This window comes from Pseudophryne corroboree, chromosome 2 (genome assembly GCF_028390025.1).
Source record: "Pseudophryne corroboree isolate aPseCor3 chromosome 2, aPseCor3.hap2, whole genome shotgun sequence".
Lineage (NCBI taxonomy): Eukaryota > Metazoa > Chordata > Amphibia > Anura > Myobatrachidae > Pseudophryne > Pseudophryne corroboree.
This window is the reverse complement of record NC_086445.1, coordinates 255,296,294-255,324,055: the sequence shown is the minus strand read 5'-3', so window position 1 is coordinate 255,324,055 and position 27,762 is coordinate 255,296,294. Positions and strand designations below refer to the sequence as shown.

The window sequence follows — 27,762 nt, the reverse complement described above, 5'->3', positions numbered from 1 at the left end:
AAACTTCTAAGGGCTGTGGTCAAGTCAGGAGACTTGTCTGCACATCAATATCCTGGAACTAAGGGCCATATACAACGCCCTGAGTCAAGCGGAGCCTCTGCTTCGCAACCAACCGGTGCTGATTCAGTCAGACAACATCACCGCAGTGGCTCATGTAAACCGCCAGTGCGGCACAAGAAGCAGGGTGGCGATGGCGGAAGCCACCAGAAATCTTCGTTGGGCGGAGAATCACGTGCAAGCACTGTCAGCAGTGTTCATTCCGGGAGTGGACAACTGGAAAGCAGACTTCCTCAGCAGGCACGACCTCCACCCGGGAGAGTGGGGACTTCATCAAGAAGTCTTCACACAGATTACAAATCGATGGGAACTACCACAGGTGGACATGATGGCATCCCGCCTCAACAAAAATCTGCAAAGGTATTGCGCCAGGTCAAGAGACCCTCAGGCGATAGCTGTGGACGCGCTAGTAACACTGTGGGTGTTCCAGTCGGTCTATGTGTTCCTCCTCTTTCTCTCATACCCAAGGTGCTGAGAATCGTAAGAAAAAGAGGAGTGAGAACAATACTAATTGTTCCGGATTGGCCAAGAAGGACTTGGTACCCGGAACTGCAAGAAATGCTCACAGAGGACCCATGGCCTCTGCCTCTCAGACAGGATCTTTTGCAACAGGGGCCCTGTCTGTTCCAAGACTTACCGCGGCTGCGTTTGACGGCATGGCGGTTGAACGCCGGATCCTAGCGGAAAAAGGCATTCCGGATGAAGTTATTCCTACGCTGATAAAGGCTAGGAAGGACGTGACAGCAAAACATTATCACCGTATATGGTGAAAATATGTTGCTTGGTGTGAGGCCAGGAAGGCCCCTACAGAGGAATTCCAGCTGGGCCGGTTCCTGCACTTCCTGTAGTCAGGAGTGACTATGGGCTTAAAATTAGGGTCCATAAAGGTCCAGATTTCGTCCCTATCCATTTTCTTTCAAAAGGAACTGGCTTCACTTCCTGAGGTTCAGACGTTTGTAAAGGGAGTGCTGCATATTCAGCCCCCTTTTGTGCCACCAGTGGCACCTTGGGATCTTAACGTGGTGTTGAGTTTCCTGAAATCTCACTGGTTTGAGCCTCTTAAGACCGTGGAGCTAAAATATCTCATGTGGAAAGTGGTCATGCTATTGGCCTTAGCTTCGGCTAGGCGTGTGTCAGAATTGGCGGCTTTGTCATGTAAAAGCCCCTATCTGGTTTTCCATATGGACAGGGCAGAATTACGGACTCGTCCGCAATTTCTGCCGAAGGTGGTGTCATCTTTTCATTTGAACCAACCTATTGTGGTGCCTGCGGCTACTCGTGACTTGGAGGATTCCAAGTTACTATATTTAGTCAGGGCTTTGAAGATTTATGTAGCCAGAACGGCTGGAGTCAGGAAAACTGACTCGCTGTTTATCCTGTATGCATCCAACAAGCTGGGTGCTCCTGCTTCAAAGCAAACTATTGCGCGCTGGATCTGTAACACGATTCAGCAGGCTCATTCTGCGGCTAGATTGCCGCATCCAAAATCCGTAAAAGCCCATTCCACAAGGAAGGTGGGCTCTTCTTGGGCGGCTGCCCGAGGGGTCTCGGCATTACAGCTTTGCCGAGTAGCTACTTGGTCGGGTTCAAACACTTTTGCAAAATTCTATAAGTTTGATACCCGGGCTGAGGAGAACCTTGTGTTTGCCCATTCGGTGCTGCAGAGTCATCCGCACTCTCCCGCCCGTTTTGGCGCTTTGGTATAATCCCCATGGTCCTTACGGAGTCCCCAGCTTCCACTAGGACGTTGAAGAAAATAAGATTTTACTCACCGGTAAATCTATTTCTCGAAGTCCGTAGTGGATGCTGGGCGCCCGTCCCAAGTGCGGACTTCTTCTGCAATACTTGTATATAGTTATTGCTTAATTAAGGGTTATGTTATGTTGGCATCCGTTTGATGATGCTCTGTTGTTGTTCATACTGTTAACTGGGTATGTTATCACAAGTTTTATACGGTGTGATTGGTGTGGCTGGTATGAGTCTTACCCTGGATTCCAAAATCCTTTCCTTGTAATGTCAGCTCTTCCGGGCACAGTTTCCTTAACTGAGGTCTGGAGGAGGGACATAGAGGGAGGAGCCAGTGCACACCAGTAGTCCTAATTCTTTCTTAGAGTGCCCTGTCTCCTGCGGAGCCCGTCTATTCTCCATGGTCCTTACGGAGTCCCCAGCATCCACTACGCACTACGAGAAATAGATTTACTGGTTTGTAAAATCTTATTTTAATTCTTCATCAATCTGGGGGACGCTGCACACTTACTAAGGGTTAGAGTGTGTGGTATAGAGTTTTGGCACATAACCTATTAAAAAGGACTCCCCTCTCTCCCCAACCTCTCCCATCTACAGTCTCTCCACAGATCCAGCGCTAGTTTTAGTTTTGTGCCTTGGAGGACAGGTACAGTTTTTCTTTACTGTTAGTTTTTTAGACAGGTTTTAATTCAAGGTTGTTTTGAAAAGTATGCTTAGTCCCTGTATACAGACAAGCATTTTGTGAGATTAGATAGATAGTGGGCGGCTGTGCGCCCTGTTTTTCACTCACCATGCCTCTAGACAGTCGCCATGCTAGCGGCCTCTGGGGCATTCTGTTACCGGACACAGCACCGAGGAGGCACTTTCTCAGGTAGGACAAGCAACCTGCTCTGGCAGTGTTGCATCATGTCCCCTGCTATCTCTCCCCTCACAGCGCACCCTGTCCGATTTTTATGAAATTTGGTGTACCAGTAGGATGGGGGGAAAATCTAATCTACACCTAATTTCAACATCATAGGTTGGATATTTTTGGAGGTGGAGCCATTTAAAAATGACCAAAATATGCAGATGTACTGTTTCGGGGGTCTTTTTGTTTGCCTGTAACTTGAATTCTAATTATCATTTTGAAGCTTATGACTAGATCTTTTCACTTCAATTTTAATTTAGTAAAGTAGTACTAAAAAAAAGTTTAATAACCTTTGACCATGACCTTTGACCTCCATTTTTTAAAATATATATATATATATATATATATATATATATATATATATATATATATATATATATATAATGTGTGTGTGTGTGTATATATATGTGTGTGTATGTATATATATATATATATATATATATATATATATATATATATATATATATATCTATCAGATATAGACAGGGGTAAGCGCTGGTTATTACTTTGAGATACCAATGAACAATGAAAAACCACAAATGTGTTTGTAAAATCAAGTGCATAAAAATAAATGCTTGAAAAGTCACTAGGTCCTCCTTCAAATTTTCACGGACCGCTGCTCCCCTTTGATCAATCCGATTCCCACGGATGTGTTATATCTGTTAAAAAAGCATATATAGGGGGCGCTCCATAGTGCATAAAAGTATTTAATAAAAATGGACAGACGTACAGAATAAAATTAGACTCGTACCGCAAGGTAACCGGTGTGGGCTGGTTACCACATGATTTTACAATAATCTCCCGACAAAGGCTGGAACCAGAAGTCACTTAGTCCGTATTGGAATCCTCACCCCGCCGTTAGCTGCTGCCTTTTGAGGGCCGCGAGTAGGAACACATCAGCCGTGGACTTCAGGATTCAACAGCCCCAGCGAGTACATGCGTCAGTTAGCTCCGCCTTAACGCGTTTCGTCATCGACTTCGTCAGAAGGCTAGAGTATCTGACGCTATGATCATCTTTTATAGATCAAGCCCGTGAAGTTATACATAGTTATACATAATTACAATTCATTTGTACCTAAATAACGGCATTGGACGCCTTAATCAGATCCAATCCATGTTAGTTTATTAAATATTGATCGATAGAAGATTTTTGTAAAGAGTCACTTACACTCCGATGGTATCTCCAAGGTGGTGTATATATATATATATATATATATATATATATATATATATATATATATATATATATATATATGTATGTATGTATGTATAGTTGTAGTTAATTGAGGATAAATAGCATTCGGCCACTAGGATTGGTGTAATTAGTGCCTCCAAGCCGTATTTTAGAATAACATTCATTAATACCATAAAGTGCATATTACTTACAGATATTCCATTATTATCCTATAAGCTAGATTCAAAGCCTCTTTGCTAATCAATGTATATTTTTATTTTTAATGAGTGTTTTTAATAATTATTTTTAATGATTATTTTTAATGATATCTTTTAATTTTTTATATTTTGTTTTTTGTTTTTTCTAAAAGTATATTCCTAGTCGGCTAATTGAGAAAAGGTGTTATTTCAAACCCTTCATTTAGACCCTTTGGTTTAATGGTATTAAGGGTTAATATCCAAAAGGTTTCCCTTTTTTCCAAATCTTTCTCTCTATTACCTCCCATTTTATTTAACCTTATATGTTCTATACCTTTAAAGGATAACTTTGTGGGGTCACTAGAGTGACAATCCTGAAAATGTCGCGGAATACTATGATTGTTAATTTTATTTTTGATGTTTCTAGTATGTTCTAAAATGCGTATCTTCAGCATCCTTTTAGTCTTACCTATGTATTTATAACCACAGGGACAGGTCAACATATAAACCACAAAGGTGGTGTTGCAATTAATGAAACTCTTTACATGGAAAGAATTACCATTATTACTATCCGAAAAAGTAGTCTTATTTTTATCCATTAATTTACAAACTTTGCATCCTCCACATGCATAGCAACCTTTCAGATTCTCTAAAAAATTTTGTTTATCCTTTTGTTCTTTTATTGGTTCTAATCGGCTACGGGAAACAAAAGATTTTACATTCTTGGCTCTCCTAAAGACCACACCCGGATTTCTAGGGAGAAGGTTACCCAGCACTGGATCTAGTGGTAAAATGTGCCAGTTCTTTCTAAGCACATTTTTAATGGCACCAGCTTCCACATTATAATCTGTAACAAAGGGGCAATTAATTTCTTGTGCATCTGCTGTAACCACAGATTTGCCACTAGCGTGTGTCTTATCCTTATAGATAAGCAGATCCTGTCTGGATTTCTCTCTAGCACGTATCCTAGACTGTTCTATGAGGTTCTCTGGATACCCTCGTTCCAAGAATCTCCTAGTGTAAGTGGATGCCTGCTCGTCATATTTCTCTACATTAGCACAATTCCTCCTCAATCTAGTATATTGTGAGAACGGGATGTTCCTTTTCCAGTTTGGCAAATGACAACTTCCAAATTCTAGATAGCTATTACAGTCTATCTTTTTAAAATATGTGTAAGTATTAATTTTTCCTGAACCAGCAGATTCAGAACTATCAAGTATAAGATCTAAAAATTCAATTTTATTTCTATTTAATGTGTGGGTGAATTTAAGATTGTAATCATTCACATTAATGGTGTCGATAAATATTTCTAATTGTTTTTCATCACCGCTCCACACTATTAAGACGTCATCAATAAATCTTTTAAACAGAACAATATGTTCCTTAAAGACATCTAGGGACTGGCTTTCCCATTCACCCATATATATATTTGCTAGGCTGGGTGCGCAAATCGTCCCCATCGCCGTCCCGCATGACTGCAAAAACCAGTCATCCAGGAAAGTAAAGTAGTTCCGTTTTAATACAAAGTGCAGACACTCACATATGAAGTCCACAAGGGGAGCATTTAATTCTGGATCTTGTAATAATAGTAATAATGGTAATTCTTTCCATGTAAAGAGTTTCATTAATTGCAACACCACCTTTGTGGTTTATATGTTGACCTGTCCCTGTGGTTATAAATACATAGGTAAGACTAAAAGGATGCTGAAGATACGCATTTTAGAACATACTAGAAACATCAAAAATAAAATTAACAATCATAGTATTCCGCGACATTTTCAGGATTGTCACTCTAGTGACCCCACAAAGTTATCCTTTAAAGGTATAGAACATATAAGGTTAAATAAAATGGGAGGTAATAGAGAGAAAGATTTGGAAAAAAGGGAAACCTTTTGGATATTAACCCTTAATACCATTAAACCAAAGGGTCTAAATGAAGGGTTTGAAATAACACCTTTTCTCAATTAGCCGACTAGGAATATACTTTTAGAAAAAACAAAAAACAAAATATAAAAAATTAAAAGATATCATTAAAAATAATCATTAAAAATAATTATTAAAAACACTCATTAAAAATAAAAATATACATTGATTAGCAAAGAGGCTTTGAATCTAGCTTATAGGATAATAATGGAATATCTGTAAGTAATATGCACTTTATGGTATTAATGAATGTTATTCTAAAATACGGCTTGGAGGCACTAATTACACCAATCCTAGTGGCCGAATGCTATTTATCCTCAATTAACTACAACTATACATATATATATATATACACCACCTTGGAGATACCATCGGAGTGTAAGTGACTCTTTACAAAAATCTTCTATCGATCAATATTTAATAAACTAACATGGATTGGATCTGATTAAGGCGTCCAATGCCGTTATTTAGGTACAAATGAATTGTAATTATGTATAACTATGTATAACTTCACGGGCTTGATCTATAAAAGATGATCATAGCGTCAGATACTCTAGCCTTCTGACGAAGTCGATGACGAAACGCGTTAAGGCGGAGCTAACTGACGCATGTACTCGCTGGGGCTGTTGAATCCTGAAGTCCACGGCTGATGTGTTCCTACTCGCGGCCCTCAAAAGGCAGCAGCTAACGGCGGGGTGAGGATTCCAATACGGACTAAGTGACTTCTGGTTCCAGCCTTTGTCGGGAGATTATTGTAAAATCATGTGGTAACCAGCCCACACCGGTTACCTTGCGGTACGAGTCTAATTTTATTCTGTACGTCTGTCCATTTTTATTAAATACTTTTATGCACTATGGAGCGCCCCCTATATATGCTTTTTTAACAGATAGATATATATATGTGTATATATATATGTATATGTACCAAATTTCACTTTGGGACTTCCATGAAATAATACGATAAAAATAATTTACTGACAAGCAGGCAACTAAATTGTACAAAATTCTCACTTGCAGACAGTGTATTGTAAAGTTTTGAAAAACAGCAATATAACCTTAATATATATAACAGACCAGGTTTTGTTCATGCTTTCCATGAGTTTAGTTTTGAAGTTGCAGACAGAGTTTCTCTTTCTGTAATGGTGTACACACGTACTGTTGTAAAAAGTTGGAGTATTAAAAGAGTGGAGGAAGAGTTTGGTGCATCCAATTTTATGGTTCGTGTAGCTAAAAAGCTTGTTAAAGAGAAAGGTATACTTTCCACACTTAATCCAAAACCAGGGAAGGTGCTGACAGAAGAAACTGCAAATGTTGTCAGAAACTTTTATGAATCTGATGATATAAGTCGCATCATGCCTGGAAAGAAAGACATTGTCTCTGTAAAAATGCCAGATGGAAAAAGAGTTCATGCTCAAACGGTTGGTTTTAAGGAATTTAAGAGGCGTTTAAAGAAAAGTTTCCGATGCAACGTCTAGGGTTTTCAAAATTTGCAGAACTTCGCCCCAAACACTGCACCTTAGCTGGAGGAAGTGGTACACATTCAGTGTGTGTCTGCATCATCCACCAGAATGTCAAACTCCTGATATTAGGTGCAAAGATTTCTGATTTGACATCAAAGGAAGAGATCCCATTGAAATCGTGTAAGGATTATTTGGCGATGATAATATGCAATCCTCCTCAGCCAGCATGCTATCTTAATGAGTGTAATGAATGTGAAGATGCCAACCGCCTCAAACATTTTAAGGAACAGTTGAGGCAGTTAATGGATGACAGCATGATGGATAATGTTTCTTACAAACACTGGGTCTCTGTTGACCGTTCTAATCTTGAGACAGTTACGCATTCATCTGATGACTTTCTGGACGCTTTTTGTGATAAGTTACAAATACTGCTGCGCCATTCCTTCATTGCCAGACAACCTTTATCTTTTCAAGCAGACCTTTAAATTAAGTTTGCAACTAGGGGAGTTTTTGGTAATCTACGACTTTGCAGAGAACTATTCGTTTGTACTGCAAGAAGAAGTGCAATGTTTCCACTGGAATAACGCACAAGCAACTCTTCATCCTTGTGTAGCATACTTCATAGATGAGGCAGGTAGTCTAAAGCATGTTAGCTTTGTTATTATATCAGACTGCCTTCACTATGATACTGTTGCAGTTCATTTATTCCAGGGGTTACTCATACATTTTCTTAAGGAAAAGTATCCTATCGTCACAAAGATCATTTATTTCTCAGATGGAGCTGCCTCTCCGTTTAAAAATCGAAAGAATTTCATTAATCTTTGATATATAGATATATATATATATATATATATATATATATATATATATATATATTCTCAGATCTGGAGCACACTTTAGGTATTTGATCACAGTACACCCCTAAGGGGCTTAATACGAGTGCACATTGATTGTGATATTTTGATATCTATAGCTGAATAATTTGCTGTATGTTTAATGATGATGTCAGAGAGGGGCGTTTTGGCGCCAAATTTGATTAAATCTGGGTGTATATAGAGCCAGTCAGGCATGATCAGCTTTACTGCTGGATGCCTGGTATGAAATGCTGTTTCTACTAGCTGTATAAGACAATGCGATTAGCCTCCTGAGGAGGGTCCGCTGTGGACCGAAAGCGCTTGAGGATACTATTGCAAGTGCTGAATGGTTTATGCAACGTATATCAGATTAAATATGATGACTTTTTTGCATACTAAAGACAAATCTGGAGAGTGCCTCTGTCAATTCTCTCTCTCTCTCTCTCTCTCTCTCTCTCTCTCTCTCTCTCTCTCTCTCTCTCTCATATACATATATATATATATATATATATATATATATATATATATATATATACACACTCTATTGCTGTTTTTCAATACTTCATAATACACTGTCTGCAAGTGCGAATTTTGTATGATTTAGCTGCCTGCTTGTCAGTAAATTATTATTACATTATCCCATGGGAGTCCCAAAGTGAAATTTGGTACATGTTTAAATGAAATATGGGAGAACTCCTAAAAAAATAAAAAAATAAAAAAATCTTTATATAAAAAAAAAAAATCCCTATTTTAAAAAATTGAGGTCAAAAGTTATTAAACTTTTTACTAAATTAAAATTGAAATGAAAAGATCTTGTCATAAGCTTCAAAATGACACGAATTTAATCTCTCTGTCTTAATTAGAACTCAATTTACAGGCAAACGAAAAGGGGTGTGGTATGGAAGGTCGACAGTAACTAGGTCGACCGCTATTGGTCGACAGGGTGTCTAGGTCGACAGGTCAAAAGGTCGACATGAGTGGGGGGGGGGGGGTTATGTTATTTTGGTGTCGTTTTCTACGTAGAGTGACCGGGAACCCCAATTAGTGCACCGCGTCCCCTCGCATGGCTCACTTCGCTCGCCATGCTTCACGCATGGTGCCTTCGCTCCGCTACCGCTTCGCTCTGCACAGATTACCGTTCCAATCGTAGCCCACGTGGATTGTTAAGTATGAAAAGGTTCAAAAAAAGAAAAATTGTGAAAAACTCATGTCGACCTAGAACATGTCGACCTAGTTACTGTCAACCAATAGTGGTCGACCTAGATATTGTCGACCTAGTTACTGTCGACTTAGAGACCGGATCCCAACGAAAAGACCCCCGCGGCAGTAAAATTGCATGTTTTGTTCATTTTTAAATGGCTCTACCTCCAAAAATATCCAACCTATTATTTTGAAATTCGGTGTAAATTAGTTTCTCGTCAGACTTAACAAGCACAGCAAATGTCATTGAAATCTGTGATGTTCATGAAAATGGCTGTGTTGATTTGATGTGGAAGAGTGTTTTGTTGACGCGACCGGTCATATCCTTGAAGGGGATCTGGAGGCGGTCTCAGACTTCCCGCCGCGTTCTTCCCGCTCTAGGCAGCCGCTCTGTTCCGCCCATCACTGTATGTAGGGGTGGTCTTGAACAAGCGGGTGCCATTTAAACACACTGCAGCACTGACTGAACAGGGGGACACTGCGCAGCTTACTGATGAGGAGAGAGAGAAACAAGATTTGAACATCCTAAGTCAAGTATACAGCCAGGGATCAGGCATTATATGTGTGTTTATGGTTAGATCAGTTCTCTGCATCAACCTGTTATAGACTCTATAGAAATATACTTGTGGTACCTTACACTGTTTGTTAGACAAGTGGGGAACAGACCTTATCTAGTATTTTATGAATGCAGCAGTTGATTACCTGATTGCATACAGTGCATTACCATGGCCAGTAAACCAGACAAATGTGCAAAAGGAAAGGCGGGTTCAGTAGTTTACTTTGCATGTTCCTAATGTGGTTCTAAACTTCCTAAAGGTAGTACAGACCCAGGTACCATCTGTAGTTCATGCTCTGGGCCGCCAGTTGTACAACAACCGGGCGGCTCCGCAGACCAGTCTATGCCTATGTGGGCCAAGAATAAGTCATAGCTGCCTGCGTCAAGTTGGATCGGCTACAGCTTCTGGGGAATCAGAACTCCCTTGGGCCAGATCTGTGGGTAGGTGCCTCTCTGATTTGGTACAATCTTTACATAAAATTGTGACCTCGTTGGAATCTAGACCTGCTAAATGGGTACAGACACCGGCCACTCTAAACTTCCCAGGGGAGGAATCCGATTCAACTGAGATTACTTTGGGGGAAGGTGAAGTGGATCCTGAGTGGGAAGACACGTCAGCTTGGGAGGAGTAAGGGACGTCCACCAGTTTGGGGTGCATGCAAAAATGGGGGCGTGACCTAGTTATCTCAAAGCCTTTACCCATTTTTGTGCGCACACCTTTTGGTATGATGTTTGTAGGAGTATGACCTCCATTTTTATTCATGTTGTACAGTGCCACATATAACGCCAAAAAATGGGTGCCCCCCAGTGCCAGATATACATATGCCCCCCCCCCCCCAGTGCCAGATATACATATGCCCCCTCCTCCAATGCCGAGTATACATATGCCCCCTCCTCCAGAGCCAGATATACATATTCCCCCTCGTCCAGTGCCAGATATACATATGCCCCCTCGTCCAGTGCCAGATATACATATGCCCCTTCGTCCAGTGCCAGATATACATATGCCCCCTCGCCCAGTGCCAGATTTACATATGCCCCCTCGCCCAGTGCCAGATTTACATATGCCCCTCGCCCAGTGCCAGATTTACATATGCCCCCTCGCCCAGTGCCAGGTAGACATGCCCCTTCCCCCAGTGCCAGATACATGTCCCCACAGTGCCCCCCCCTCCAAGTGCTGCTCACCACGCTGCTGTTCCTGTATGTCAGAGGGGGGAGGAGAGCGCAGCGTGCGCCTCTCCTGCCCCTCAGTCTCCGGCGGCGCAGTCCCTTTTTTTTTCCAATTAGACGCCGGTCCATGAGCCAATCAGGAGCCTTAGCTCTGATTGGCTGGCGCCGTCAGAAACAACAAGTGTGCCAGTCTGCCTGTCGGGAGGCAGGCCATGGGAATCGACCGAGCTGCTGCTTGGCCACCGCTGGGCTTAGAAGATCACTTTGGCTTTGTGCTTGGAATGCAGACTCTGATTCAAAGCAGACCTTGACAGCAGTTCCCTTTTTGAAGGGGAATTTCTCTTTGGATCGGAGCATACCAAGATTATTTCAAATATCACGGGTGGTAAAAGTCCCTTTCTTCCGGTTGCCACTCCAAATCCCAAAGCTACACGGTTTCGCACCCGAAACAGAAGAAGTTTCCAGTCCTTTCATAATTTTCTCTAGATTCACAGGTAGAGGAGCAGTTCAGAGGTAGAGGAAATCTGACAACCCGTAGACCTTCCGTCAAAACTACCGAGGGGGGTTCATTGGTGGTTTGGCCTATTTGCTTCAATTCAGGGACCACTGGCTCCGATCCAACCGGGATCGTTGGGTGATTGTGGGTTCTAAAGGATATATTCTGGATCTCGAAACGCCTCCCAACCGATTTTTCGTCACCCCCTTCCTTCAGATCCTGTCAAACGACATTCATTGATTCGGGCAGTCTCCTCGCTTTTAGAAAACGGAATGGTTCTTCAGGTTCTCCCTCACCAACAAGATCACTGATTCTACTCCAGTCTTTTTTTCTCGTAAACAAACCAGATAGTTTGTTTCGCCCAATTCTCAACCTAAAGTGTCTCTACATATCTTTCGGTGGAAAAGTTCAAAATGGAATCCATTCGTTCAATCATCAGTTCCATGGAAGCAGACAAGTTTTTGGCCTCCATAGACATAAAGGACGCATTCTTACATGTACCAATTTGGATGGGTCACCAACACCTTTTTAAGGTTTGCCATAGGTCCCTGGCATCTTCAGTTTCAGGCTCTATCTTTCGGCCTGTCCACGGCACCTCGAGTGTTCACAAAGATCATGGTACTGAGAAGTCAGGGGGTCAATATTATTCCATAGCTGGCCAACCTATTGCTGAAGGCTCCGTCACAATCTCTCTTCTTCACCAGCACTTGACTCTCACAATAGACACTCTTCGGTCTTTCGGCTGGATTGTGAATCTGCCCATATCATCTCTCCTTCCGTCGCATGGTTTTTCTGGGACTCCTATTCGACACCAAGAGTCAGGGGGTATTCCTACCCCAGGACAAGATTCTGGATCTGCAAGACAGAATTTGATCTCTACTCCAATTACCTCTAGTTTCCGTGCTCGGGTGCATGCAGGTTTTAGGGAAGATGGTCGTTACCACGGATGCAAGCCTCAGCGGTTGGGGGGCGGTGTTTCAGTCTCATCATTTCCAAGGTCTCTGGACCACCCAGGATTCGTCCCTTCAAATCAATATTCTGGAATTAAGAGCGATATGATATGATATGCTGTGCGTCATGTACAGATGCTTGTCCAGGGCCATCCGGTACGCGTTCAATCTGACAATGCCATCGCAGTGGCGTACATCAACAAACAGGGTGGAACTCTGAGTTGGAGAGCCATATCCTCAGTTGGGCAGAGTACTGGGTTTCAGCCATTTCTGCAGTGCACATACCGGGACTGGAGAACTGGGAGGCAGATTGCCACATTTTTCATCCGGGCGAGTGGGAACTTCATCAGGAAGTGTTTCTTCTGTTAGTGTCTCATTGGGGAAATCCTGACATAGACCTCGTGGCACCCCGTCTCAACAAAAAGGTGCATCTGTATGGGTCTCGATCCCGGGATCCTTGGGCGTCGTTGGTAGACGCCATGACAGCTCCTTGGAGGTTTCATCTGGGTTATGTCTTTCCACCAATTCCTCTGGTCCTGCCGCTGCTTAAGCAAATCAGGCGAGAGGGTCTCCCAGTAATTCTCATTGCACCGGATTCGGCCTCAGCGCAAATGGTACACACTCTTCTACGCAGCATGGTGACCGAGGAGCCTTACCATTTACCACTACGTCAGGATCTTCTTCAAGGACCTTGTCACCACGATTTACCTTGACTGGCTTTGACGGCATGGTTCTTGAATCCCCCATTCTAAGAGAAAAAGGTTTTTTTCTTGTGTGGTAGTGAAGACAATGCTTCAGGCTAGAAAGCCAGTCACTTCGCAAATTTATCAGTATGGCATATCTACATAGTTTGGTGCGAAAATGGAAGGTTGCACCTGGTGTTTTTCGCTTGTCATGACTTTTGTCCTTCCTTCAGGATAGCTTGACTAAGGGACTTCGCCTTTCTTCACTTAAGGGTAAGGTTTCCGCATTGTCCATTCTGTTTCAAAAGAGATTGGCTACTTTACCGGAAGCCCAGACATTTCTCCAGGGTGTTTTGAGAATTCAGCCTCCTTATGTTCCTCCTTGGGATTTAAATTTGGTTCTTACGGCTCTTTAGAAGTCCCCCCTTTGAACCTTTGGAGTCTGTTGAGTTATGTTGCCTCACACTCAAGGTTGTTTTTCTTTTGGTTATTGCCTCGGCCCGATGGGTTTCCGAATTGGAAGCCCTCTCTTGCAGGCCACCATTGTTGGTGTTCCACGATGATCGGGTGGTTTTGCGTACTAAGCCCTCTTTTCTACCAAAGGCGGTTTCTAAATTTCATCTTAATGAAGACCTTGTTCTTCCTGCCTTTGGCGCAACTTGGCTGCTGAGGACTGTCACTTGGCGTTGTTGGATGTGGTTCGGGCTTTGCGCATTTTATCTTTCCAGTACAGAAACTATTAGTCCTACGGACATCTTGTTGGCCGGCCTCCAAGAATACAGTGGCTCGTTGGGTCACGCCCGCTATTCGTCAGGCTTATGTTTGCTCTGCTGTTCCTGTTCCACTATGGGCTCATTAGACTAGGGCTGTTGGCGCCTCCTGGGCTGTTCACGGAGGCATTTCTGTTGAGCAACTCTGCAGAGCAGCGACCTGGTCGTCCATGCATACGTTCACAAAATTCTACCGTTTCCATACCTTTGGTATGGACTCTGCCTCTGTTGGGCAACATATTTTGCAGGCGACTTTGCCGGCCTCTTCTCCCTCCTCCTGTTAGCTTGCTTTGGGATATTCCCTCAGTAAGTGCGCAGCGTCCCCCAGATTGATGAAGGAGCCGTGTTTTTTACTCCCCCTAAAATCTTTATCTGAGTCGATCTGGGGGATGCTGCGATCCCTCCCTTTGTTTTTGCAAGTCTAGTTTATTGTTTTTGTCTCTCCCGGCTTGGCTAAACGTTAACTGGGTCTAGATCTGTGGAGAGACTGTAGATGGGAAGGGTTAGAGGAAGAGGAGTCGTTTTTAATAGGTTCTGTGCCAAAACTCCACACCACACACTCTAACCCTTTAGTAAGTGCGCAGCTGCCCCAGATCGACTCGGAGAAAAACATTTTACGGTGAGTACAAAAAAAAAAAAAAATATATAGTATTTTATTTTATTAAACTGTCTTGGTTTAAACGCTTACAGGGCCTGGTTCTGAGTAGTTCGCAATGCTAATATTTACACAGTTGTGTGATTTGTTTGGCAATTGCACTGCGCATGTGCTAAAGTCAATCACCGTAGTCGTTCACAGTAAGGAATCACTTGCATGTGATTTACAAGAAGAAGCAGTTTTGTGGGAGGTAACTGGGGGTGGCGGCTAAGACGCAAGAGTGACGTGGTATTTCTCAGCCTCTGATCTCGTACACAGAAAATGTAGCACCAGCATCTCAGTTCCCGTGGCTATTCTGCATGACCATAAGTTTAGTCGGATGGTCTATTATCAGAAGATCTGTGGGCACCGCTGTGTGTGTGTGTGTGTGTGTGTGTGTGTGTGTACACAGATGGTAATACTTGCAGGCTGCCGGAGGGAAATCCATCTTCTGCTGGAGGCAGCATTAGCATATTTTCTCTCCTGATCAGTGTACGGGATCGCAGCTGCGATTGCATATGAATTCGGATTAAGGCCCAGTATTAGTAAAAAGAACACTGAAAGCCAACAAGGCCTGTATTAAAAACTAGGCCAACTACTGCATTAAATTGGGTTACTTTTTTTTTTTTTATATATTTCAAACAAGATGACGACGATATGGACTTCAGATACTCCACCCAAGACTGTGATTTAAAATATTTTTTGTGTCCTGTTTCTGTTATTGGGGGGATTTTAGTTGTCCTCACCAGGAGATCGATATTTAATTGATGCTGCTTATTGTGCTGATCACGCCCATTAGTGTCTGGTTTAGCTGCATAAAGCAGCTAAACCCAGATAACTATTGGGCGCAATCGCGAAAAGTGCTATTTGGGCATCCTAAGAAGTCCCTTTTCTCACATTTCAGCTCATCACCCCACAGGGGAGCTGAAATGCCGTCACCAGCAGCTTATCACACTTGACAGGAGCAACAATTGAATTGCTCCATCGGGCGCACAGGAGAGACAGCTGCCAGCACGAACAATTGAAACCCCCTTTCCCCCCACCCCCCCCCTATTGTCTGGTGCCAGACAATAACTACTCAAGATTGGGTACTCCATGTATCCATGCCAGAGTGGGGGAGTACGGCACAATGCACCCTTCCAACATCTATGGTCAACAATATTTTTCCAAAGTGCTGGGTGATCTTGTCTGGTATCTTGTCTGATCAGCAGACAGTGGGCCTTGTTCAGGTTTGTTAGCAAACCAAAAAAAGCAAACACTAATGGGAAAACACATGTTGTGGGACAGAGTGACGTAAAGTGTAGAGAGAGTTAGACTTGGGTGGGGTGTGTCCAAACTGAAATTTAAATTGCAGTGTAAAAATAAAGCAGCCAGTATTTACCCTGCACAGAAACAATATAACACACCCAAACCTAAATCTCTCTGCACATGTTACATCTGCCCCACCTGCAGTGCAACATGGTTTTGACCATTAGTGTGCTTTTTTTTTTTTGGTTTGCTAACAAACCTGAATAACCTCCAATACTACCAGTGGGCCACATAATTTGACATCGGAAACTCCCTTGCTTTTAAAAATTGGTTGCAACTGTTACTATGGGGGTATAAGGGCACATAGTGTACCACCGCTCCCCCTCCCTTTTTATATGTACAGCCTACATTTTACATAGCATGGGGTAAAATAGCCTGGTAATCACCAGCCAATAAGTACTAAGGGAACCAATATTTGAAAGAGGGAACCTCCTTCTTTCTATAATGGGTACTCCTTAATTATTTTAGCCAGGTTGGGGGAGATCTCACTCCCCTTCTCCCAGATCTAGGGTTCATTTTTGCCAGGAGCCAATTAACCTACCAGTAGATTTTGGGATTGTGGAAAGAAACTGGAGTACCTGGAGGAAACCCACGCAAGTACTGGGTGAATATACAAACTCCACATAGTTAGGGCCATGGTGGGTATTGAACCCATAACCTCAGTGCTGTGAAGCAGTAATGCTAACCATTACACCATACGTTCTGATCCATGTATACCTAGATAATACCCTCAATAAGTGTGAAGATTTTATAATGTGCCTCTGGTTTGTTTTATCCTGCAGTTTGTCTTCTTTCAGATCTGGTATTCAGTCCCTATCGTGTACCTAAGGCTAGTCAGGCAAGTGACCCATCCCCTGGAGGGTCAGCTAGGAGAGTTCACAAGTTGCAATACTCTACCATGGTTTGTATTGAATTTTTCTAGTCCCTATGGGGGGGGTGGCTGTTGTTGTTGTTGTTGTTGTTGTTGTTTTTAACTGCAAAGCATCCTTTTGTACTTTTTAGATATAAATTCTAAACTTAACCATAAATTTTTTTTTAAAACTACTGACTATTGACCCGTTTTCAAATATCTGGTGTTTGGCTGCGTACATTGTGGTAGAATATGGAAAACCACAACATTGCCAATTTTCCTGTGCACCTCCTATAAGTGTGACTGGAACATTGATCATGTTTTGGAAGAGAAGTGCCACTGTTCCAACTACACTTTGTGGCCATTGTCCGCAAATGAATCACCCCCACTGTGCCAGTAAGACGTGATCAATCCACTGCGGATGCACATAGATAAAGGTTATCTGCATAAATAAAATACAATTTCAAGTTCTAAAACATGAGAAATATTTAACTAATTTTATTCTGTTTGGGTGATGGGAAACATGCGGTATATTGCACAATGCCATTTTCCTTCACTGCCATGATGTCTCTTTTGTGGCACATTTGGAGTACATCATGATCATCTTACAAATATTTCTGTCATATTCTGTCAGGCCCCCCCTCTCCACAATATATTCTATATTGTGTGTGTGTGTATACACCCGAGGGCTTGGAACACCCTCATTCTGGATTAGCACCCCACCCACTGCCTCGCTTTTAAACAGGGAACTAGCATATGTTGACTGCACAAAAGCCATATGTAAGATCCTTTCAATTATATAAACAGTCAGTTTGGGGGCATGGGGCTTGTTAGCTTGCTCTGGCTGGGCCACTTTGGGGCATCCACCACCTTACATTTATTTTTAACACCTATGTCACCCTGTGTTTTGTTTTTTTTGTTTTTTTATATATGTTTCATTTTTCATACATCTTTTACACTTGTAACACTGATGAGCTAACCTCACTTTCTAACACTCTGACACCTTACTGCTGTCCTCCTTTTTAACACTTGGCATGGGCAACATCATCAATTTAATTTTCATCACACTGATTTCTCACTTCTATCCCTTATCTGTGTGATGCCCTGGGGTGGTATGGCTGGGGTAGTTTTGGTGTGTTCTGTGCCCCAGAGGCGAACCCCTATAATGTTAAGGACCTGTCCGATGAGGTCACCGTGAAGTAGGTGGGCAGGCTCATATACTGGCCAATATGCCAAGAACCTTGAATATAATGGTTGTTATAATTTGAATGAAATATTTCCATCATCAAGTAAACTGCAAATCTATTGCACTTCATAATCTCACAGACTTTCAAATATGCTGGATACTTAAAGTATGGGAATCTAATCTCCACATGGGGGATTATGCAGATCCTGTAGCAACTGCTATGGGATGCGCAAAGTACTGATTATCTGTACTTTGTGTATGTGCAGGACTCGTTGTGCGTGAATGGATCTTGTGACAGCGTTGTCAGTGATTGACAATCTGCTGCCGCCTGGGGGGTGGTGACAGACTCAATTTGTGATAACAGACGTGTCGCCGCCATTTAGGGGGAGGGGAAAGGCCTGGATACCCGTAGTTGGACAGAGATTTCCTGGTCTCTGTGATGGGTGGCTTGCTTGTCCCCATGGGTGCCGCACCCTGCCCGATGGTCACTCTGTGATCTGATGCTGGATGCTAGGACGCAGGTCGGATCACTACTGCAGCAGGTGGCATCTGCTTGCAACAGGCTCTTCCAAGACATCAGCCGTGATGGCAACTCCAACCACATCTGAATCAGGGCCATAGTCCAAAATTATTGTGAAGACACCAGCATAATAAATGTTTTGTTTTTTTTAAATAAATGTACTTTTAATTAATGCTGTTGGGCCCACCCTGTTATCTATCTGTGGAATTTTTCCATAGAGCTCTGTATGGATTGGTTAAACTGCCTTGTGAAACGGCATTTTGGGCCTAATTGAAAGTACACAAACCTGATCGTGTTGCATACTGTGCAAGTGCAGATCGGGACCTGCTTAGTTGACATAGTGTGGCTGCAAACGTCAGGTGAGTGACAGTCTGTAGCCATTTTGGGGCAGTGAGCTGAGTGTTAAAAAAAAAAAAAACTGGGTTGTGTTAATTGCTTTGTAGGCATGCCGAGGCTGGGGTCTGAGTCTTCCACGCAGCTTCACTTGCCCTGGTAGCGCGAAAAGACCGGCCATACAGAGTAGCCTGAGGGTTGCTCAGATGCCCGATGTTCACACAGATGAGCGATGCTGCATCTTCATATGTAGCATCAGATCACAGCAGCATGCAGTGGGCATCTGTCTATTAGACACCTCCTGCTGCTTTCGCATATTGGGGGTAATTCTGAGTTGATCGCAGCAGCAAGTTTGGGTGGGTTATTTCGTTTCTGTGCAGGGTAAATACTGGCTTCTTTATTTTTACACTGCAATTTAGATTTCAGTTTGAACACACCCCACCCAAATCTAACTCTCTCTGCACATGTTATATCTGGCCCCCCTGCAGTGCACATGGTTTTGCCCAACTGCTAACAAATTTGCTGCTGCGATCAACTCAGAATTAGGCCCATTGTAGCACAGTCATTGCGTACAAAGACTGTGCAGTACTGTCCATCCCTGAATCAGGCGCCTTTGTAATAAAGGTGTTTCCTAAATGTGAGAATTATTTTTATTTGTTTTCTTTCAGTACGATGTTACCTTTAAAAAAAATAAAAAAATAACACTGTGGAAGAGAATACTATGTGTATTGCATCTGTGGCATTTGGTGCTAATAGTCATGGTTTTATGCACTCATAGGGGTATATGCAATTAGCGGCGAATCGCGGCAATTTTTCGGCCGTTTTTTAATTCGACACAATTCGACCGTCGAATTCCGGCAAGTGGGTGCCGAAATTCACCATATTCAATGAAAAACGGATTCGACAGTCCCGCTGTCGAAAAACGGCCGATTTGACGGATTTTGATCCGATTTAAAAAAAAAAACGGGAAAAAACCCGAAAAAAAAATTGCGTGGGGTCCCCCCTTCAAAGCATAACCAGCCTCGGGCTCTTCGAGCTGGTTCTAAAAATCCGGGGGGGAAACGGACAGGGGATCCCCCGTATTTTTAAAACCAGCACCGGGCTCTGCGCCTGGTGCTGGTGCAAAAAATACTGGGGACAAAGAGTAGGGGTCCCCCGTATTTTTTACACCAGCATCGGGCTCCACTAGCTGGACAGATAATGCCACAGCCGGGGGTCACTTTTATACAGCGCCCTGGGGCCCATGGCATTAAATACCCAACTAGTCACCCCTGGCCGGGGTACCCTGGGGGAGTGGGGACCCCTTCAATCAAGGGGTCCCCCCCCCAGCCACCCAAGGGCCAGGGGTGAAGCCCGAGGCTGTCCCCCCCCCTCCCATCCAAGGGCTGCGGATGGGGGGCTGATAGCCTTGAGAAAAAATGTGAATATTGTTTTTTCCAGTAGTACTACAAGTCCCAGCAAGCCTCCCCCGCAAGCTGGTACTTGGAGAACCACAAGTACCAGCATGCGGGAGAAAAACGGGCCCGCTGGTACCTGTAGTTCTACTGGGAAAAAAATACCCAAATAAAAACAGGAGACACACACGTGATAGTAAAACTTTATTACACACATGCCGACACATACATACTTACCTATGTTGACCCGCTGACTGCCACGCCCCCCTCGTCACTGAAGAATCCGGGGTACCTGTGAAAAAAATTATACTCACCTCAATCCAGTGTCCGGATCTTTTAAAATAATCCTCGTACTTGGCAAAAAAAAAAAACCGAACACCCGAACCAGCCGGACTGAAAGGAGTCCCATGTTTACACATTGGACCCCTTTCCCCGAATGCAGAGCCCCCCCCCCCCCCCGTGACTTTTGTCACAGAAAGGTCTCTTCAGCCAATCTGCGAGTGAAACGTACTGGCACTCTTCTGATTTGGCTATGCGCGTCTGCTGTCAGACAGCGCATCGCAAAGCCTCTCCATTATATTCAATGGTGGGAACTTTGCGTCAGCGGTGAGGTCACCCGCGGTCAGCCCACCGCTACCCGCAAAGTTCCCACCATTGAAACTAATGGAGGGAGCTGTGCGATGCGCTGTCTGACAGCAGACGCGCATACAGCCAATCAGGTGAGTGCCACGAAGTAGCGCTTCCTGATTGGCTGAAGGGACCTTCTGTGACAGCAGTCACGTGGAGTCCTGGCATTCGTGGAAAGGGGTCCCATGTGTAAACATGGGACCCCTTTCAGTCCGTTTGGTCCGGGTGTTCGTTTTTTTTTTTTTTTTTTTGCCAAGTACGTGGATTATAACCTGGACACTGGATCAGGTGAGTATAATTTTATTCACAGGTACACGTGGATTCTACTTGGACAAGTGGACAGAGGTCGGCGTGTGAACATAGGTAAGTATGTGTGTGTCGACATGTGTGTAATAAAGTTTTACTATCACGGTGTGCGTGTCCTGTTTTCTTTGACGTCCTAAGTGGATGCTGGGACTCCGTAAGGACCATGGGGAATAGCGGCTCCGCAGGAGACTGGGCACAACTAAAGAAAGCTTTAGGACTACCTGGTGTGCACTGGCTCCTCCCACTATGACCCTCCTCCAGACCTCCGTTAGAATCTTGTGCCCGGCTGAGCTGGATGCACACTAGGGGCTCTCCTGAGCTCCTAGAAAGAAAGTATATTTTAGGTTTTTTATTTTACAGTGAGATCTGCTGGCAACAGACTCACTGCTACGAGGGACTAAGGGGAGAAGAAGCGAACCTACCTAACTGGTGGTAGCTTGGGCTTCTTAGGCTACTGGACACCATTAGCTCCAGAGGGATCGAACACAGGACCCGACCTCGATGTTCGGTCCCGGAGCCGCGCCGCCGGCCCCCTTACAGAGCCAGAAGCAAGAAGTGTTCCGGAAAATCGGCGGCAGAAGACTTCGGTCTTCAACAAGGTAGCGCACAGCACTGCAGCTGTGCGCCATTGCTCCTCATGCACACCTCACACTCTGGTCACTGATGGGTGCAGAGCGCTGGGGGGGGGGCGCCCTGAGGGCAATATAATACACCTTGGCTGGCAAATCATTACAATATATAGTCCCAGGGCTATATATGTGATAAATTACCCCTGCCAGAATCCATGAAAAAAGCGGGAGAAAAGTCAGCCGAAAAAGGGGTGGGGCTATCTCCCTCAGCACACTGGCGCTATTTTTTCTTCACAGTGCAGCTGGAAGACAGCTCCCCAGGCTCTCCCCTGTAGTTTTCAGGCTCAAAGGGTTAAAAAGAGAGGGGGGGCACTAAATTTAGGCGCAATATGTGTATACAAGCAGCTATTGGGGGAAAAATAACTCGGTTATAGTGTTAATCCCTGCATTATATAGCGCTCTGGTGTGTGCTGGCATACTCCTCTCTCTGTCTCCCCTGGGGTCCTGTCCTCAGTCAGAGCATTCCCTGTGTGTGTGCGGTGTGTCGGTACGGCTGTGTCGACATGTTGGATGAGGAAGGTTACGTGGAGGCGGAGCAGAGGCCGATAAATGGGATGTCGCCCCCTGTGGGGCCGACACCAGAGTGGATGGATAGGTGGAAGGTATTAACCGACAATGTCAACTCCTTACATAAAAGGCTGGATGACGTGACAGCTGTGGGACAGTCGGCTTCTCAGCCCACGCCTGCCCAGGCGTCACAAAGGCCATCAGGGGCTCAAAAAAACGCCCGTTACCTCAGATGGCAGACACAGATGTCGGCACGGAGTCTGACTCCAGTGTCGACGAGGTTGAGACATATACACAATCCACTAGGAACATCCGTTGCATGATCTCGGCAATGAAAAATGTGTTACACATTTCTGACATGAACCCAAGTACCACATAAAAGGGGTTTTATGTTTGGGGAGAAAAAGCAGCCAGTGTTTTGTTCCCCCATCAGATGAGTGAATGAAGTGTGTAAAGAGCGTGGGTTCCCCCGATAAGAAAATGGTAGTTTTGGGGCGTGGCCTGGAGGCTGAACTGTGAGGAAGCACGGACAGGGAGCTCCTCTGTACTTGTGGAAATTAAACCCCTGTATTCGCTTCCCTGCCCCTTAAGTGCTCTCTAAAGTCAGCCCCTGTGACGGTGGGAACCCCCCATTGCGGTGGTCTAGAGCTGCGGAATCGGGGAGCCGGTATACTGGCTCCCGCGGATTGCGGCCTAGCCACCACTCTGAAGCCGGGGCCTCAATTTTAAACATCACGCTGCGGGCCGTGTGGCGCACCGATTCCCGAAGCATACCCAGGAGCCCCTGCTTGGATCCCCTGGTACTGGACCCCCTCTCCGGGCTGCAGAGATCTGCTGCGCTGCGGGGGAAAGGGACAACGGACGGAGCGCGAACACTGAACGCCTGGAGCTCCCGGGGTGGCGGCCATCTTAGGTCTCGGGACCCACGGAGCAGCGCGCAGGACGTGAAGCACGGCGACGTCTGACTAGGTGAGCGGCTTCCCTGGCCTGATCCCCTCCACCGCAGCCCGCATTCACCATCGGCGGACGGCCGCAACAGGTGGCCCTAAGTGAGACGCCGGGGGGGACACAATACTACCACATTAGCAGCCTTACCCTGGGGCTGGTGTCTGTAGCTGCACTATATTTACTAACCCAGATTGCTTGCCTGAGTCTCCCTGTGCCAACCCGGAGGCAGCGTGGGGGCCCTGAAGCCCTGAAACCACGGCTCTCTGTAGCCCATTGCTGTGAATCTGCTGACTGGGCCATTCGTAGCCGTGCTCCTAGGGATAGCTCCGCATTACAATACATATCTGCACACCTGAGACTAAGGAGCTGATCTTTACGGCTGATAACTCCCGGATAGGGGCGAAAATTGCTGCTTGATCTAGTGCAATTGCCCTGCCCGTGCGGCGCTGAGATGTGATTTTTTCGCTCATAATGTCCTCCTAATACCTCCCCGCAACCATTTTAGCGAATACATACCTACACCGGGTCGTTATACTGCTGGATTGAAGAAAGCTGTACCCCCCCTATACCGCATTCGTCAATTCTCTGTGAAAACAGAAGCCATGCCTCCAAAGAAGCATAAAGCCTCCAAACAGGTCAATCAAGTCGCCTTTTTTAAACCCTCTCCTTTCCGTAACAAACCCCCAGAAGCTGGAACCCCTGTGGTGGGCCCCTCTCCTCAGACCAAGCGGTCCTCTCTTTTGTCCTCTGAGCCCCCTTCCAGTGACGCATCCTCTGCAACGCGCCTCGAGGACGGTGAAGCCTTAACAGTCGGCAGTATGAAGCTTTTGCTACATCAGTTTAAGGACGACGTGACATCTGAGTTCAGAGCCATGTTGAAATCCTGCCAGAGCTCCATTGATGACCTGGGTGAGAGGACAGACCAGTTGGAAACTAAGATGAGCGAGGTAGTCGGCTAACATAATTCGCTGATAGACTCCCATGATACCCTGGAGGGTGAAGTGAATTTCTTGTGCGATAAAGTGGCGGATTTGGAAGATCGCTCGCGCAGGAACTATCTGAAACTCAGAGGGGTCCCCGACTCGATCTCTAATAGCAGTCTCCACGATTATACTATGGAGATCTTCAAAAAACTGTTGCCTACCGCCAGCTCCTCCGATCTTTTATTGGATCGAATTCATCGAATCCCTAAGGCCCGAGGTGCCCCAGAGGGATCGTCTAGAGATGTTCTGATGCGGGTTCACTTCTTTCATATTAAAGATTCTTTGCTTAAGGCAGCTAGACCATCCTCTGATACGGCAGAAGCCTTGGGAAATCTTCAACTATATGGAGACTTGTCGCAGTACACTCTCAATAAAAGACGTTCCTTCCACCCGGTTACTATTGTTCTTCGGAAGGCTGGCATCCTTTATAGATGGGGCTTCCCCACTCGTCTGTTGATCTCCAGAGACGGTTCTACCATAGCCATCTCGTCAGCTGATGAGGGTCTGAAGCTTCTACGTAAATGGAATTTGGGGGGAGACCCCGGGCCCAGTTCTCCTGACCATCGACTCCAGCAGGACTGGTCGACGGTTGAGAAGTAATGGTATACTGATCACATTCACTTGCCATAAGTGCCTTTACCTGGATTGCCGTTCCGGGCCTGGAGGTTAACTGCAGAGACTGTTACATTTGAGATTTAAGTCGGCTACTGCCACAGGGATTGTTTTACTCTGCTTGTTAGCTATTGCATTCTAGTAGGCACTTATGTATGAGAAGTACAGAGTTAATTTTTTGTCTTTTTCCTACTAATTCTCTGTTTGGTAATCTAATCGTAATAGCTCTCATATATTTGACCAGCATTGTGTGTCTCTGCGGCCCTGAACCCTTAGACTATGTGAGTTGTAGGCCGTGTGGGTGTACATACGCCGAGATATACAATCCTCGACTGTTAGGTTGCGGAGAGGTTGGCCACCAACCTCTCTATTTCATAGGGTGAGGCGCTGGATGTTTTGGCGCCTTACTATGGCCCCATATCTTTATGGGGTCCGTTTCCTTTCTCTTTTTCATAAATCTCTTTTGTCTACCCCTGTTTGTTTCCCCTATGTGTCTTGTCTTCCTCAGGATTGTGTTCCTAGATGTTGGATTCAGCGATTGATTTGTTCCTGTACTAATCAGTTATGTTCAGGTTAGTTTTATTCAATGTTAAGGGATTAAATTCCCCACAGAAACGTAAACTAGCGCTGTCCTCCTTCTATAAAATGAAGGCGAATGTTGTTGCGGTTCAAGAAACCCACTTCAAAAAATCGGATCCCCCTAAATTTCATGATAACCGTTTTCCTACTTGCTATATGGCCAATGGCCCTACAAAAAAGGCTGGAGTAGCGATACTCTTTTCCCTGAACTGCACTTTCACATTAGAGTCCCAGATAGATCCTGAGGGTCGATATCTCATATTAATAGGGTTACTAGAAAACACTATGGTCACTCTAGTCTCATGCTATGCCCCTAATTCTGGTCAGCTCACTTTCTGTAGGAAACTCTGTTCCCTGATACAAAAGCACACTAAGGGGTCGGTTATGATCTTGGGGGATTTTAATCTAGTGGTTGACCCTCTGCTAGATAGATCTAGTACTACAAGAAGCACTCTGTTGGGAGGTCGGAATGCTCGGGACGGGAGGCCTAGCCTCCGCCAGTTACTGGGGGAATTCGATCTATACGATGCTTGGAGAACTAAACACCCCACAGAGCGGGATTATTCTTTCTACTCGCATGTACACTGCACATACTCCAGGATAGACCTTGCCCTGACGAACAAGGAGACCCTGACGGCCATCCGAGAAATTAAAATATTGCCTATGACCTGGTCTGATCATTCCCCGGTAATTGTAATATGGGAGTTGGAGGCAGGTGGGATCCCCCCAGGGCCCTGGAGACTGGGGAGGTTTTTGCTCAATCACCCTGATGCCCTTAGCACTATTCGACAATCTATACAATTATATCTTGATACTAACAAATCGGAAGATACCTTGATCTTCAATAACTGGTGCTCTTTTAAAGCGGTGATTCGAGGCTCAGCCATCCAGACTGCTGCCAGACTTAAACGCACTCAACAGGCGGAACGCCTGTTTGCTGATAAGGAGGCTGCCAGACTGGAATCGTTGCATAAAGCGAACCCGCTCAATAAATCTACCCACAAGCTTTTATTAGCCGCCTGGGAAAGAGTAAACGTTTTCTCACTTAGGGATGTGCAGCACAATATTGCTAGACTAAACCAGAGGTTCTATGTACTATGCAATAAAGCGGGACGTCTTTTGGCTCGGAAGCTGCAGAGCACACGAGCTAGGGCCAGGATACACTATGTCTGTTCCGCTACGGGATCTAGGGTATCTGACCCCTATGATATAGCAAACACCTTTGCAGAGTACTACTCCCACCTCTATGATTTAAGGTCTGACCCGACCACCCCCCAACCCAGAGAGGTTGATATTCAGTCGTTCCTGAAAGAGATTTCCCTCCCGACGTTGGACTCCGCGGCCGGCCTGTCCCTTAGCTCCCTTTGGACATTAGAAGAACTAGATGCAGCTATCTCTGGTCTCCCGAAAGACAAGGCCCCTGGCCCTGATGGCTTCCCTTCCAATTTCTATAAATCATATAAGAATGAATTGGCCCCCCTACTGCTGTCTGTTTTCAATGAGGCATCGGGTGTGGGAAAGTTTCCCAAAGAAATGCTTGAGGCGCAGATAGTTGCCATTCCAAAACCTGGCAAGCCCCCCACAGCAGTACAAAATTACCGTCCTATAGCCTTGTTGAACACAGACGTTAAGCTCTTTGCAAAGTTAATCGCTAATCGTCTTTCCCCTCTGCTTCCTTCCCTCATAGCTGCTGACCAGGTGGGCTTTGTCCCGGGCAGGCAGGCCCCGGACAACACCCGGAGGGTGTTTAACATACTTGAACACTGTGATGCGCATAAAACACCCCTCCTTATACTTTCTTTAGATGCCGAAAAGGCGTTTGATAGACTCCACTGGGGATATCTGAGAGCTGTTCTAGATAAATTTGGGTTCGTTGGGAAGTTCTTGGATTCAGTTTTTGCTCTGTACTCTGCCCCCTCTGCAAGGGTGTTTGTTAACGGTTGTTTGTCAGGGGTTTTTAATATCACTAATGGAACCAGACAGGGCTGCCCCCTGTCACCCCTTATATTCGCTCTAGCTATTGAGCCGCTGGCTGAGACAATTAGGACTGAACCAACAATTACAGGCCCAGAAATAGGTGGTTTGACCCACAAGATCAGTTTATTTGCTGATGACATCTTGCTCTGCTTAACTCGCCCAGATGCCTCATTAACTGCGCTCCATGCCATCCTGGACCGATATTCCAGAATTTCATACTACAAGT

At 44.9% G+C, this 27,762-nt stretch overlaps 1 protein-coding gene across 3 annotated transcripts in view; it reads left to right on the top strand.

Annotated features, from left to right (window-relative positions):
* TROAP (trophinin associated protein) overlaps positions 1-27,762 on the top strand; it is a 241,192-nt gene that overhangs the window by 150,964 nt on the left and 62,466 nt on the right. For 2 of the 3 annotated variants that reach the window (XM_063952682.1, XM_063952681.1), the window contains exon 11: positions 16,868-16,986. In XM_063952682.1, the coding sequence (XP_063808752.1) occupies positions 16,868-16,986 (119 nt within the window). The remainder of the gene's footprint in view (positions 1-16,867; positions 16,987-27,762) is intronic. The other variant, XM_063952683.1, reaches the window with a different exon arrangement.